This window comes from Rhipicephalus microplus, chromosome 10 (genome assembly GCF_043290135.1).
Source record: "Rhipicephalus microplus isolate Deutch F79 chromosome 10, USDA_Rmic, whole genome shotgun sequence".
In the NCBI taxonomy this organism is placed as follows: Eukaryota; Metazoa; Arthropoda; class Arachnida; order Ixodida; family Ixodidae; genus Rhipicephalus; species Rhipicephalus microplus.
Window position 1 is genome coordinate 28,685,892 of NC_134709.1, and position 12,590 is coordinate 28,698,481.

The window sequence follows — 12,590 nt, forward strand, 5'->3', positions numbered from 1 at the left end:
TATTACGGCTGAGCTCTCGGCTGCCACTGGTGTGCACATGTTTTGTGGACGAATAATTGGCCAGGACGAGACATCGCCGGTGTAGGAAGGCTGGTGAAGGACAAAAAGAAACCGCTCGCTCGATCATGTACTCTATGGTTTAGGACCTTCTTACCGTCGCAAACGCTGATATAAACAGCGAATCTGGCAAGCCTAACGTCATCACTAGGCTAAGCGGAATAGAACATCGCAACGCGATTCGTCATGGCTGGGTGGTAATTTACTCATACCGCACTCTCTCCCTTTTCCGATGATTGGACAGATTATTCTTTGCCGACCGGTATGGTTCGGCGTATTCGAAGCGCATGGCTCTGTTATTTCTCGCGCGGTATTTCGGCTGCGTCTCGTCGACACTCCCGCAAAGCTATAGGGGCTTACCCCAAAGCGAACGCGACTTCAACCATTTTCCAAACAATTGTAAAACGATGATTGAGAGCACTTATTCATAGGTGATTTTTCTCAGTTGACTAATGCTTGAGCTGGTTTGTTGATAATAATACCTGAGGTTTCGCGTGCTAAAGCTAACTTACGATTATGAGAAACGCCATATAGTGGAGGGCTCCCGAAATTTCAATGATCGTGTTTTTTTTTTTTACCGCGAACCGACTACGCGCAGTGCACAGGCTTTGAGAATTCCACATCAATCGAAATGTGACTGCCACGGCCAGCATTGAATCCAAATATTATTACGTTTATGCTCGCAATGCGTCGACTTCCTAGGTGAACTTCAGCTGATCTTTTCAGTTTTCGCTCTGTTTTGTTTTTCTTCTAACTGTACCTTCTAAACTAGCTGTACCTACTAAACTCTCTCGCAGGCTGCCTCTTTAAAGACTGAAGGCGTGGTCAGGGTAACAAGGACGTGGAGGTAGTGCTGTGCTTCGACCAGCGCACCTGCTGGGCATCCTTCGATTTGGCCAGCGAGAGTGCCGAAGACTCCTTCACCGTCTGCATTCACTCCAGCGTGGCCATCGATCTTCGTAAGTCTGAAGTCAGCGATGAAACGCGAAGTTTCCGGACGCCAACACAAGATGAGTTGGTCAACCAGAAGAGGCGGACGAGACCACTTCGTGACCACAAGCATTCGAGACTACCCCGTTACCACTGCCGACAACATCGTGAAGGAGGCCTGTAGTTTTCACTGGATGCCGGCCGTGTGCTCAATGCAACAGAGAGCGTTTCAAGTGCATGAGACATATAAAACCAGGACGAGACTGATCTCGACGACTGCTGCCACTCGCGGACGCGTAGCCTCACAAGTGTACCTCGCACGTGGCCACGTGGTCACAGACGTCATCGACGTATTCCCGGCGACCAATGTCGGTCATGCAGGACGCCGAGGTGCGCAGAGCGATCAAAAGGTTCGCCAGTCGCCCGAGATTGCTGAGGTCTACCTCCCACTCACACACGACCACGGCATCACCATCGGCGACCTCAACATGAAAAAGGTCTTACACCGTAAGCAAGGTACTACGGCGACCTCGGTAAATGTCGACCACTCTTCGGAGAACGGCACCCATGGCACCTTGGAGGCTGTCGACACCGATGCCGCCGTAGACTCCTCCTGGGTCTCGGTTCACACGGAAGATCGGCGACATGAACCATGCGGTCTGGGCCCTCTGCCCGGTCTCCAGCCACCACGGCTTCCCGGCTTTCCTGAGTGGCTTCCTGCAAAGTGGTTTCCAATGCACCATCCAGGACCAGCCACAACAAGTCCGTTGATGCGAGGTCACCCGTTACGAGGACTACACACGCAGACACCGTGCATGACATCGAGTCGGGAAATCCGACTTACATTGTCACCAGCGCCAGTCCAACGGTGAGTTCATAAGTTCACAAAAGAAACGGGACGAAAAGTTATCGACTTTTTATTCAGGACGTCAACAAAGATTTGGACCCTTTTGTTTTGTTAGAACGTGTTTGAGTTCATATTGCGCGGTTATTCTTATGGCTTCGGATTACCACCGCCAGAGCCGCCTGTTAGAAAGGGTATCCAACACTTTCACCTTTTACTCCCGCCCTCCCCACAAAAGTATTCCATGATACAATATTGTTGTCATTCGAACATTACAGGTACGACCGCGAGCAGCCTCTGGCGACCCCAGGATGGTGTCGTGTTGGCACGCAAGTCACCCCGGGCCGTGTGGTGGCTCGCAACCGAGATATTGCAGCAGTGCTCCAGAATTTAAGACGCGGAGGTCGCTGTATGCCGAGTGCCCACGGGACACCCGGAAGGCGCTATGGAGTTCCGCTTGCCCTAAGAGCCCCACAACTCAAAGTACCTGCTGGTCCGCAATACATGTGTAGCTCGTCCTCTGCCGTCGTGGTTGTCATCGTCGGCGTCGTCGTCGTCCTGGGGCGAGGGGAGACAGTCTATGATGTCACGCGGCTAGTGCCGATAGCACAGTTCCCGGTCCTCGCAGACCGAGAGGCGACCCGTGTGATGCGCCTGCGGCCGCCGACACCGCGGCACACGACCGCGCGGCGCGAGTGCAAGGCGGGCCGTGTCCCTGCCGCCATGGTCACGACCTCGACCACTTGAAGGCGCCCCAGGTGAAGTGGCAGTTTCTGGAGAAGTAATGTTGTTTAGCCACATCCGCACTCAATCGTTCGCTCATTGATGTCGAGGACGCATTTTTCGAAGTTAATCATGTGTTCTTTCATTGTTACACTTCGAGGCATTCAGCAGGAGAGCTGTCGGAAGCCAAACTAAATGCTTCCACCGTTCACATTTTCCAGTCGAAATGCGAGATAGAATCACGGCAATGAGAACGTTGGTACAGCTTGGTGAGAGTTAGCAAACCCCGGTGTAACGAGTACAGCCTTGCAGAAAAAAGGGTAGCGACATGGAGAGGGTAACAAAGTGTAGAGAGGAAGGGAGCACAGGCAAAGCTGTGACTGGAGTGAAGCAGGGGCTGTGGAGAGAAGTGGCGGCTGGTCGCTGTCCTGGAAAACCTGAAGGTCTCGCATTCGTTTCGTATTGTTTGGCAATGGTAAAGCTTGATTATTTGATTTATATCTTAGGTTTAACGTTCCGAAACCGCCACTTGATTATGAGAGACACCGTAGTGGAGGTCTCCAGAGATTTCAACCACCTGAAAGTTCTTGAACGCGCACCCAAATCTGAGCACACGGGCCAACAGCATTTTCGCCCCCATGGGAAATGCAGCCACCGCAGCCGGGTTGGATCCCGTGGCCTGCGAGGCAGCAGCCGAGTACATTAGCCAATAGACCACCGCGGCGGGGCATTGGTCATTCAAGCTAAAGCAAATATTCAATGAATATCTGTTTTGACACCGGACTGTTAATTCGGCACTCGCAATGTTAACCCCGTGTAACTAGCGCGTAATTTTAAGCGGCCATTAACGTATCTTTGTTTCAACAACTTTTGTACTTACTCACTACCTACTCTAAATTGCACGGTTTAAAATGTAGGTCACACCACTCCCAACAATCATTTGGCTTGATTGGGATGCTAAATTTGGTGTTCCCCAATTTTTATTTCGAATATATTCATTGCCACGCTGCCACGCTGGTTGTGACACGAAAGCACGGAGCTCACGGCGTCAACGCTGGGAAAGGCACGCGAGGCAGATGACTATTGCTGCGGAGCATGTAGACACTTCCAAAACATCCTTTGATTTCAGATTGTGGCTGCGGCCTTTTCGTTTATGGCGCACACCATGTCACACAACCTCGGGCGCGCAGCAAATTTTCGAGAGGAAGGGAAGATGTCAGTAGTTGCCCATCGGTTTCTCTACTTCTGAAAGGTTTCAGGTGTTAACACGTGACACTGTTACATACTACCGTCTATCTTTAGCTGTGTGATGCTCTTCTATAAGCGGATTGACTGTAACTGCAGCATAAGGTGCTCATGGTTATGATAGCTGCACCGAGCATGCGTAATGTGTGAACAACGCATGCCTGTACTACTTAAACCATTCTTTCCCGTTGTAAAATAACTAAATGTTTCCGCAACGACTTGTTACCTAGCCCACCAGAGCGTTTGAAGCATGATTAACAAATGTTTCAATAGTTCGTGTACGCAATTGCTGGTCAGTCGCAGTGGATCAGTGATGACTGTGCTCGGCTGTTGGCCCGAAGGACGCGGGATCGATCTTGGTCGCGTCGGTTGCATTTCTATGGGGCCGAAATAGTAGAGGTGTGTGTACGATCCGATTATGAGTGCGCGGTGAAGAGCACTGTAGATGGTGGAAATTTCCAGAGGCACCCACTACACGGCGCGCTTCATGATCTGAGTTTTGGCACGTCGAGCTCCAGATGGAAGATAGGTATTTGCTAAATGAGAGAGTGTAAAAGGAGTGTATTGTGTCAGGTCAGTATTGGGCCTATGCAAGGGCACTTCTCTGATAACTCCCACTAACAAATGAAACACGCGTTTATTGAGCGCGCTTTGCTTGTCGTTTATGCACGCAAATGCAAGGACTGCATGCTTTTGTAAGAACATTGTAAGTTGCGTATTTTTTTCCTGCTCCAATTACTATAGTTTGTTTCATTGCTCTATCTAAAGAGACGGTGAATTATGTTTTCAAAAGGCATTTGCCATTGCATTACATCAAGTAATTTAGTTCCACCTTTTAGAAAAGCTCCATTACCCCTGTCACCATCTCAATTAGCAAGTGCCACGAATAAACTTACGGCGTGGCTACGAAGAAAATTTAAGGCCATCGATGGTTATTGGCATAAGGCGTCCTCTTGGCGGTTCTAAGTTTTCAATGAATAAGCGCATGCTTCACTTTGCAGGCGTCATTAAGAAAGTACTGAGGTTAGAACCATTGACTATACATTTTCTTTTTTCATATACTACCCGCAGTACGCGAAAACAGACCGAGCGACTCATCTTGTTGCTCTCAATGTCTGTCAACTAGAATATCAGCTAGCTTACTTCACTCTACTGTCCACACTACTGACGTCTTCGTGCATTTATAGACACTGGCACATAGCATCTTTCGCTATATCACTCGGTGTGCTATCCCTTAAGCATCGTCTATAAGCTGCCTTCACAAGACGGAATTTGGACGGTGGGGTGTGGTGAAACAAGAAATAATGATCATAGGCGCTTCTGAAGGCCTTCAAGTAGGAAGACTCCCAGCCAACTCCCTCAAAAACGAAAAAAAAGGTCCTGCCTACGGGGCTGACTTGACGGAGCGCTTACACTACAGGCGGAAGTGACTTTTTTTTTTCTCTAGGCTGCCCTAGGTAATAGGCCAGCTAGGTAGCCGCTTTCTCAGAGAAAATTCTAGGGTCCTCGCCTACTGTCTTATTTTATTACGTGAGCGCATTTTAAAATGTTATTTGCGGTTGAATTATGTATGTAAACACTGTACTACCTAATTAAACAACAAAATCTTTAATAGGTCGTAAACTTGCCATATCGGCTACTGAAACTAACTTACTTCTCGTTCTTCTTCTACCCGGTCTTCAACACGAGTCGCTTGGCGGACGCTGTCGCAGTTTCTTCAGACGTGGATGGTGCTGCAGTTATGGCTGTGTTTTATTTTTGTTGCGCAGTGTATTTCACTCATTTACATCCCCTTCCACTTTCCAAGAACGGGGTAGCCCCATGGAGGCTACCGCTGCCTAACGTTCCCGCTTTCCATTATCTTTCTCTCTCTCATCTTGAGATGCACGTCAGAAGACGTCTCTTAACTTAGGGGGAACGCTGTTCATGGTTCTATACGCAGGTCACTCGTGGCACAGTTTAACTTTGAAAACTGTGGCAGCCAACAGGTGGCCACTGGCGTCCGTCGAGGTGCCGGCGGTAGCGAAATTCGGGAAAGCTACCCAGCGACGTTTCGTTGAACGATGCGGCACTAGCCGACACGTTTTACGGCGCTAGCGGTCGCTCACGACACGGCGGCGCCAAGGGTAGGTGGCGCCACAGACTGGGCGTGCTGGGCCACTCACCTACTGCTGGCAGAGTGCTCGAAGCGAAACTAGGCCGGCAAGTCTAGCGTGACGCGAAGATTATTTGTGAAAATGTTCTTTTATTTGTTAATATCTCAGTGCATTATTAAATGATCTCTGATTGCGAACACTCGTGTTGTGCTCATTTATTTATGAAGACATTCCAATGCTTCCGCCTCGTTACGATGATAGGCAAGTTTGGGCACCACATGACGCTGTCAAATAGTCGAGCGTGAGGCCATCACGGAGGCAGCGCAAAAGCAGACGAGCTAGAAAAAGCTTGCTAAGCCTCTGATCCCGGAGATCACGCTTTCTGAGAAGGTTTGAGGGGGGGGGGGGTGGCAAAAAAAGGTCGAGTATATAAACAAGCAAGAAAATGCAGTTAACTTCTGCTTTGCCGTAGTCCTAGTCCAATGCATAAGAACCCTGCGAGCTATCTTTTCTTTACTTTAACCTGCATATAGACGCACCATATATTCCAGCACATATCCCACACGTTATAGCAATCGATGTCATGCGTAGTCGCGAGGAGCTCCCCAAGCTACGTTTTTTTGGGTTTGAACCAAACCTGACGTGCAGGCCTGCTGTCAGAATGTGTTATTGGAAGGAAGTGGGAGCTAGCTTGTTACAGGTTTAACCGCATTTTATGTATAATCGGTAAATCACGCTCCAAAATCTGAGTTTCTGGGGTGGTGGGGGGAATGCCCTATTGCCTACGGCCTTGGTGACGTGAATCAACCAAGCTTCATTTAATTGGGCTTACCAAGAGCGCGAATTATACACACTGGAGCCGGTAATCATAATAAAGAAGGTGTTGATTTTATTGAAAACGAGCGCAAGATACAATTAGTTCGTGTGCATAGCATAAGAAGCGTTCCTTGGAGCACTCCTGTAGGGACAACAGACCCTTGATTATTTCTTGTCGAAACGTGGAGGTGGCGGGATCGAATTCCTGCTTCCACGGCTGCATTTTCTATGGCAGGCGAAAATGCTATAGTCCCGATTTTGGCGCATGGTAAAGAACCCCAGGTGGTCGAAATTTCAGAAGCCCTCCATTACGGCGTCCCCCATAATCATATGGTGGTTTCGCAACGTTAAACCCTACATATCAACCATCACAACATTGATACATCACGCTGTCTTAAGAACAGATAGTATCAAAACCGGAATTGACAGTATACAAGCGTTGCACCCACCACAAATATTGTTAGTGAATCTTTACTGCAAACATACTGAGGAAAATTCATGGGATGGTAATTGTAGCAGTGATTATAATTACTACGAAAACAATCACCGATACATTCTTTGGCTTGTTTCTGACTTGGCTCTTCTTAATATTATGTCTTACAAAGCAAAGCGAGCCCCCCTCTCTCCTCCGCTCATCATGGTGGAAGCCATGATGGGGAAATAATTATACAGCGAAAGCTGTTCTGAGATCACAACAAGGATCGCGTGTGCCGTACCTTTTCGCCACCGCCAGCTGTATCCGTAATCACTATCGCGCGAAAAAAAAAAAACAAACAAACAAGAGAATGACAAACACCACGGACGCAATGGGTTTCAAACCTGGGTTTCCTGCTTGCCGATCCAGTATTCAAATACAGTGCCAACCTAGTTCATTTTTTTCTTTATTGGCAGAGCCACGCCAGTGCTTGAGATTCCGTTGCAAACAGGCCTTAGGCAATCTTAATGTAGGGAAAAGAATTTCGTCGATTGGAATATTAAATCCTTTAGAACAGCGGAAGAATAACAAGGCGCCACACAATGTGAATCGCATAACGAGTGGGTCATGAAACGCTCCAACTCATTACAAAAGCTGCAGACATATTTATTCGTTTTCGACAGCCACAGGGTAGAACATCTTGCACAAAATTCTTCGGAAGTGTGTAGAGGGTAACACGCTTCTCTGAATATTAACCAAGGAGGGGACAGTGAATGCCCCCACCAAGCTAAAATTATGGTTTATACCGTACTGGGTACGCTGCAAGTGTGCTTTAGGATTACCCAAAGAGTGTTTAACAACGGCTTTAAAGGGCCACTCTTCAAGCTTTCGATGTAATTGTTCTGCTCGTTCCACGAAGACCTGGCATTTTTTCTTGTTGTTTCCATAAACTTATGGTGGTCTAAACTTTTGACGCTCACTATTCATAAACACTTTGCGGTTCGGCTTAATGCCGTCCAAAGCGAGAACGCGCCACAGTTGTGGACGATCATCATCACAGAGCTATCGAGCTTAATTTTGCGTGCCAAGGTGATGGCACGTGACCCTCGAGACGGTGGGACCACCACGCGCAGTCGAGCGTTCCTGCACTAGCTGGTGCTGCTCCCGACAGCTTCGATCTCCGAACCTCGGTTGCGCCTTCGCTCTCGCACAGAGTCGCACCCTGAACCTCCTCGAAGGGACTTCCTAGAGTCGGCGCTCTTCACCTGCCTGCACCAACACGTCTTTTCCTGGAAGGTGGGGTGCAAGTCTGCAGCTGAACGCTGTGTCACTGTTCATTTCGCAAATCATTCGATTCGTCTCATGAGGTGAGTTCAGTTTTCGATACAGAGCATTGCGTTCAGTTATCGCGTGTATTTCGATGCCTTCTTGCATCTACGAAGATTGCAATGGTGTTGAGGTGAAGGTTTAGGGTTGGTTGTCTGTCCGTCGCGAATACATGGCGTTTTATTCAGGACCATCTATATGGACAGGACTTGTAAAAAGCTCTCAGGGTCTCCTATGCGTTCGCCTAGAAGTGGAGTGATTCTTCTATTACTTTAGTGATCGCAAATTCAACCATGGCCGGAGCGGGGAGGCGCGCGAGCGTTGCCACAGCAAAGACGAAGTGAACGCACAGCTCGCACGCCTCGAGCCACGCTTGAAAGAAACGCTGCTCTCGATTCACTCTGGTAAACGCCTGTATTTTGTAGCGTTTACGCTACATTGGCCGAGGTTGAGGAATTTTCGCGTGGTTCATTGTGAGAAGTTTTGCGCAAACGCGAGGAGCAGTGAGGTCACGCGGCACACAGCTGACGCGCCGAAGGCCTGGAAGCGTCACCCCCGGAAGCTTTTCAGGCCTGCGCGTCACGTGACGTGACGTCGACGACGTCACATCGCGCCGGCCGGCCGGCCGCCCTTCGCTGGGTGGCTGCGCCAGCCGCGAGCGCTTGCCGCGAGCGCCCTTCACGCCTACCGACTCGGGCGAGGTGCCTTGACACCATGTCCGCACGATTTATCAAGGTATCGATTGATTGTATGGTTTAACGCACCGACGCAACGCAGGCGATGAAGCGCGCCGTAGGGGAGGGCTCAGGATCAAGTTTGACTACCTGGGAATCTTTATTGTGTGCCGAAATCTCGTACACACGGGCGTTTTTGCTTTTCGCCTCCATCAGAAATGCGGCCGCCGCAGCCGGGTATCGAAACCGCGCCCTAGTGCTCAGCAGCGCTACGCCTTAGCCACTGAGCCACCGCGGTTGGGGAACTTATCAAGGTATCAAGAAATAATGAATATCGTGAATGGAATAATGCATATTTATTTATCACAGCCAGACGCCGTCTGTACAAATATCACAGTGCGCATTGTTCTCGGTCCAGGCAGACGACATGCAACACAAGGTGTTGCCCTTAATGCTGAAAATATGCCAAAAGTACAAAACACAATATCTTGCCACATAAAACTCAAAACAAAACAGATTGTAACAGCAAAAACATCCCCGTTCAAAGCTGCTTGGATTTAGAGCTTTTGACGTCAAGCCATACCCAGACTTCAGAAGCAGGGGTGACTCCTCTTTATGCAAATCTCTCAAATGCTTAAATGAAGCAGTCATCTTGCATTCGGGATGAACTTCATTGTTCGAAAGCTCGAAGCGTGGGTAGAAAAAGCAAGTTCCAGCATTTTTCTGGTTGAGCCAGTTATTTCTTATGCATTTAAATAGATGCACAGCATCCACCACGTAAAATAACGGCCGATCTGGGTCTGCCGGATGCGGGTAAACAGGGCTAAGCTTTGGTTCTGGCAGAAACATCTTCATTGCCTTCCTGTTCAGCGAGTTATTGTCACAGACAACGGCTATGACCCTGTATCCAATTTCTTCTAAGCCCAAGATCACCTTCTTCAGCATGCAATGAAGATCTTCATCCTGTAAGGCTTTTACCGGAAGAATGTGCGCCACCTCCTTGAATGCGCTCAGCAAACTTTGTATCATAAACACGTGCACCGATGTGGCCGCTTCGTTGGAGTTAACTGCTGCACCACATATGTTCCCACCTTTGTAATCTAAACAAGGTTTGATATAAATCTCGTCAAGCATCAGCGTCACAGTGTGTTCATGTGCCTGCAGATGTTTGAATCTCTGAGACACATACTGAAGGAAAGTGTCGTCAGAAGAATCAACTTGTGGGCACATTTGAATAGACGAGCACACTTTTCTAATAGTGCTTGGGTGGGGCAAAGTTAGTGCACCTGTGCTTCTCAGGAACTTGTAGGCATGTGGTGATATTGTACGCAAGATGCATGCAAAGACCATCACCTGTGCGCTATACTGAATGCGCTTTGCAGAAAGGAGTAGTAGCTGCTCCTTCATAAAGTTCACAGTCTCTTTCTTGCCTTCATCAATGCTGGCTTCCAATTTGTCCAGAAGGGAATGTATTGCTTAAGCCAGGTGGCGATAAGTGCAGCGCTCCTCAGACAGCATCGACAGGTTGTTCAAAATTTCCAACAAGGAACTTACTTTTTGAACTGAGTCTGGTACAACAGCGCTACCAAGGTTCTTGATTGGTGAACCTTGATAGCAGGCAAAGACTTCAAGGTTTGCAAACACGGTCAATGACGCATTCAAACAAGGTTCACGATAGTCGATAATGTTCAAAAACATGGAGCACTCTTCTTTATGAATCACAGTCCACTTCGGAGACACTGACACCCCTTGCAGGCGAGCCCTTAGTTCTTCGAGGGACGAAAACCGGTCTCGTTCTTGCTCCGCTTCATATGACGCCAGCGACTCTTCTACAGCACGGGCGAGTTGGGAGGCTTCTCGTCGGCTCCTCTTGGCGTCAGGGGTTTCTCTCGTGCTCTTGTCTCGTACTGAAAGGTAGGACGGACAGCCGGGAAATACCTTTGGGACAGATCCAGGACGCAACCGTGGTACTGGGAGTGCAACTTCAATAACTCTCCCAGTCCTTGGATCCGTGTACGGTGTCGTCTTCTCGATGCATGAAGCGTCGAAATGATCCGCGCACACCTGCACAAACGTTTCAAGAACGTCTGAGACGCCACTTCTCAAAAGAAAAAAATGCGCTCCCGTTTGCATGACCGTGTTTACAGTCCGTGTAGCTAAAACAAAGTCTACCTACGTTTCGCAAGCATCTAAATAAAAGCGCTGCGCTAAGCGGTACAAGCAACATGAAAGGAAACACGGGAGCGTGATGTCACCGCACTCCACGAAGCGCTTCCACCGAGAGCTTGCAAGAATGGACGACACCACGGCACTGTTAGTGAACAAAGCGCAGCTGACCATCCTTGCTGCGAACGCTGCTGGCGTCAGCGCTTCGCGAGGCCCGGCGGCCACACGCTCAAGTATTTCCCATCATAGGTGATTTCTACCCGAACAAGCAACGACAAGCTAAGAACAGGAGCATCTCAAATTCTTACCTTAGTGCACGAAGTCGGCACGAAGTCCTTCCTAGGAATGGCGCGTAGCCATTGTTTGAGAGCGTCGGCGTCTTTAGGGAAGGAAAACACTTGTATCTTCTTTCCTGTTTTGTAGTTGCCGGTGCATCCGGGTACACAACACTTATTCGGCATTGTCGCATCACTCCAGCATCACGCACGGAAACGAAATTGCCGCAAAACAACAACGGAAAGCAACAAACGTGAAACACCGTCAACACCACGCCGCCGAACCGTCACCACCGCCGCCCGCGCTGCGCTCGCTGCCGCTGCGGCTTCCCCGAGAGCCGGCCGGCCGGAAATGACGTCAGATTGCTGAGCGCAGGCCTGAAAAGATTTTCCGGGGGTGACGCTGGAAGCTCCTGGACTGACGTGGCACTACCGGACTGAATAATTAAGACTCGTGTCAGGTTTCTTGCTTGCTAGTGCTTCCGTCCACCGTCCGTGGTCCGTCCAGCCATCCGTCATTGGTTCGCCGGTCGTCCGGCCATCCATCTTTGGTTGTTTTTATGTGCTTAACATGAGTCCGTGGTTCACACTTCCATCTCTTTATCTGACGTTTGTCCGCGCCTTCGTAGCTCACACTGCGTATATCCTGAGATAGCCGATTATTTTCGCTCCTATTTTTTTTGCTCTGGCGTTTTTACAATGTCGGGGTCCTAATCCCTGCACAACAGTTATTTAAGCAAGTCCTGCCACACTTCAGCAGAATGGTCAGATAACTCTGCCAATGAGTAGTCGATGCACCTGTGAAGAACTGAGCCATACGTGATAGCGCAGCACTTGCATGGTCGAGAGTTTACAGTTCCCAGTCAGCTAGAAAACGATTCTCTTTTCTACAAGGCCATATGCCCAAAGGACTATACTACACATCCGAATTCATGACTACTGTCCGATTCGAACATCGTGACCTGCATTGTTAACATGGCCGTCGACTGAGTTTGCCACGTGTCCAAGCGCACACGCGATCAC

The 12,590-nt window shown here is 49.1% G+C and overlaps 1 protein-coding gene across 1 annotated transcript; it reads left to right on the forward strand.

The window, feature by feature from the left end:
• The first annotated feature begins 876 nt into the window (after positions 1–876).
• On the forward strand, positions 877–3,779 carry LOC142774199 (uncharacterized). Its single transcript, XM_075874594.1, has 2 exons — positions 877–1,855; positions 2,110–3,779. Exons 1-2 carry the CDS (start codon positions 1,035–1,037, stop codon positions 2,576–2,578), a joined length of 1,290 nt encoding a protein of 429 aa, XP_075730709.1. The 5' UTR covers positions 877–1,034; the 3' UTR covers positions 2,579–3,779.
• The last annotated feature ends 8,811 nt before the right edge of the window (positions 3,780–12,590 follow it).

Bases quoted from the DNA above. Each gene is read 5' to 3' on its own strand.
- LOC142774199 (XM_075874594.1), top strand. From the start codon at position 1,035: ATGAAACGCGAAGTTTCCGGACGCCAACACAAGATGAGTTGGTCAACC. The intron at 1,856-2,109 runs GTGAGTTCATAA...CGAACATTACAG, and splicing joins TCACCAGCGCCAGTCCAACG to GTACGACCGCGAGCAGCCTC.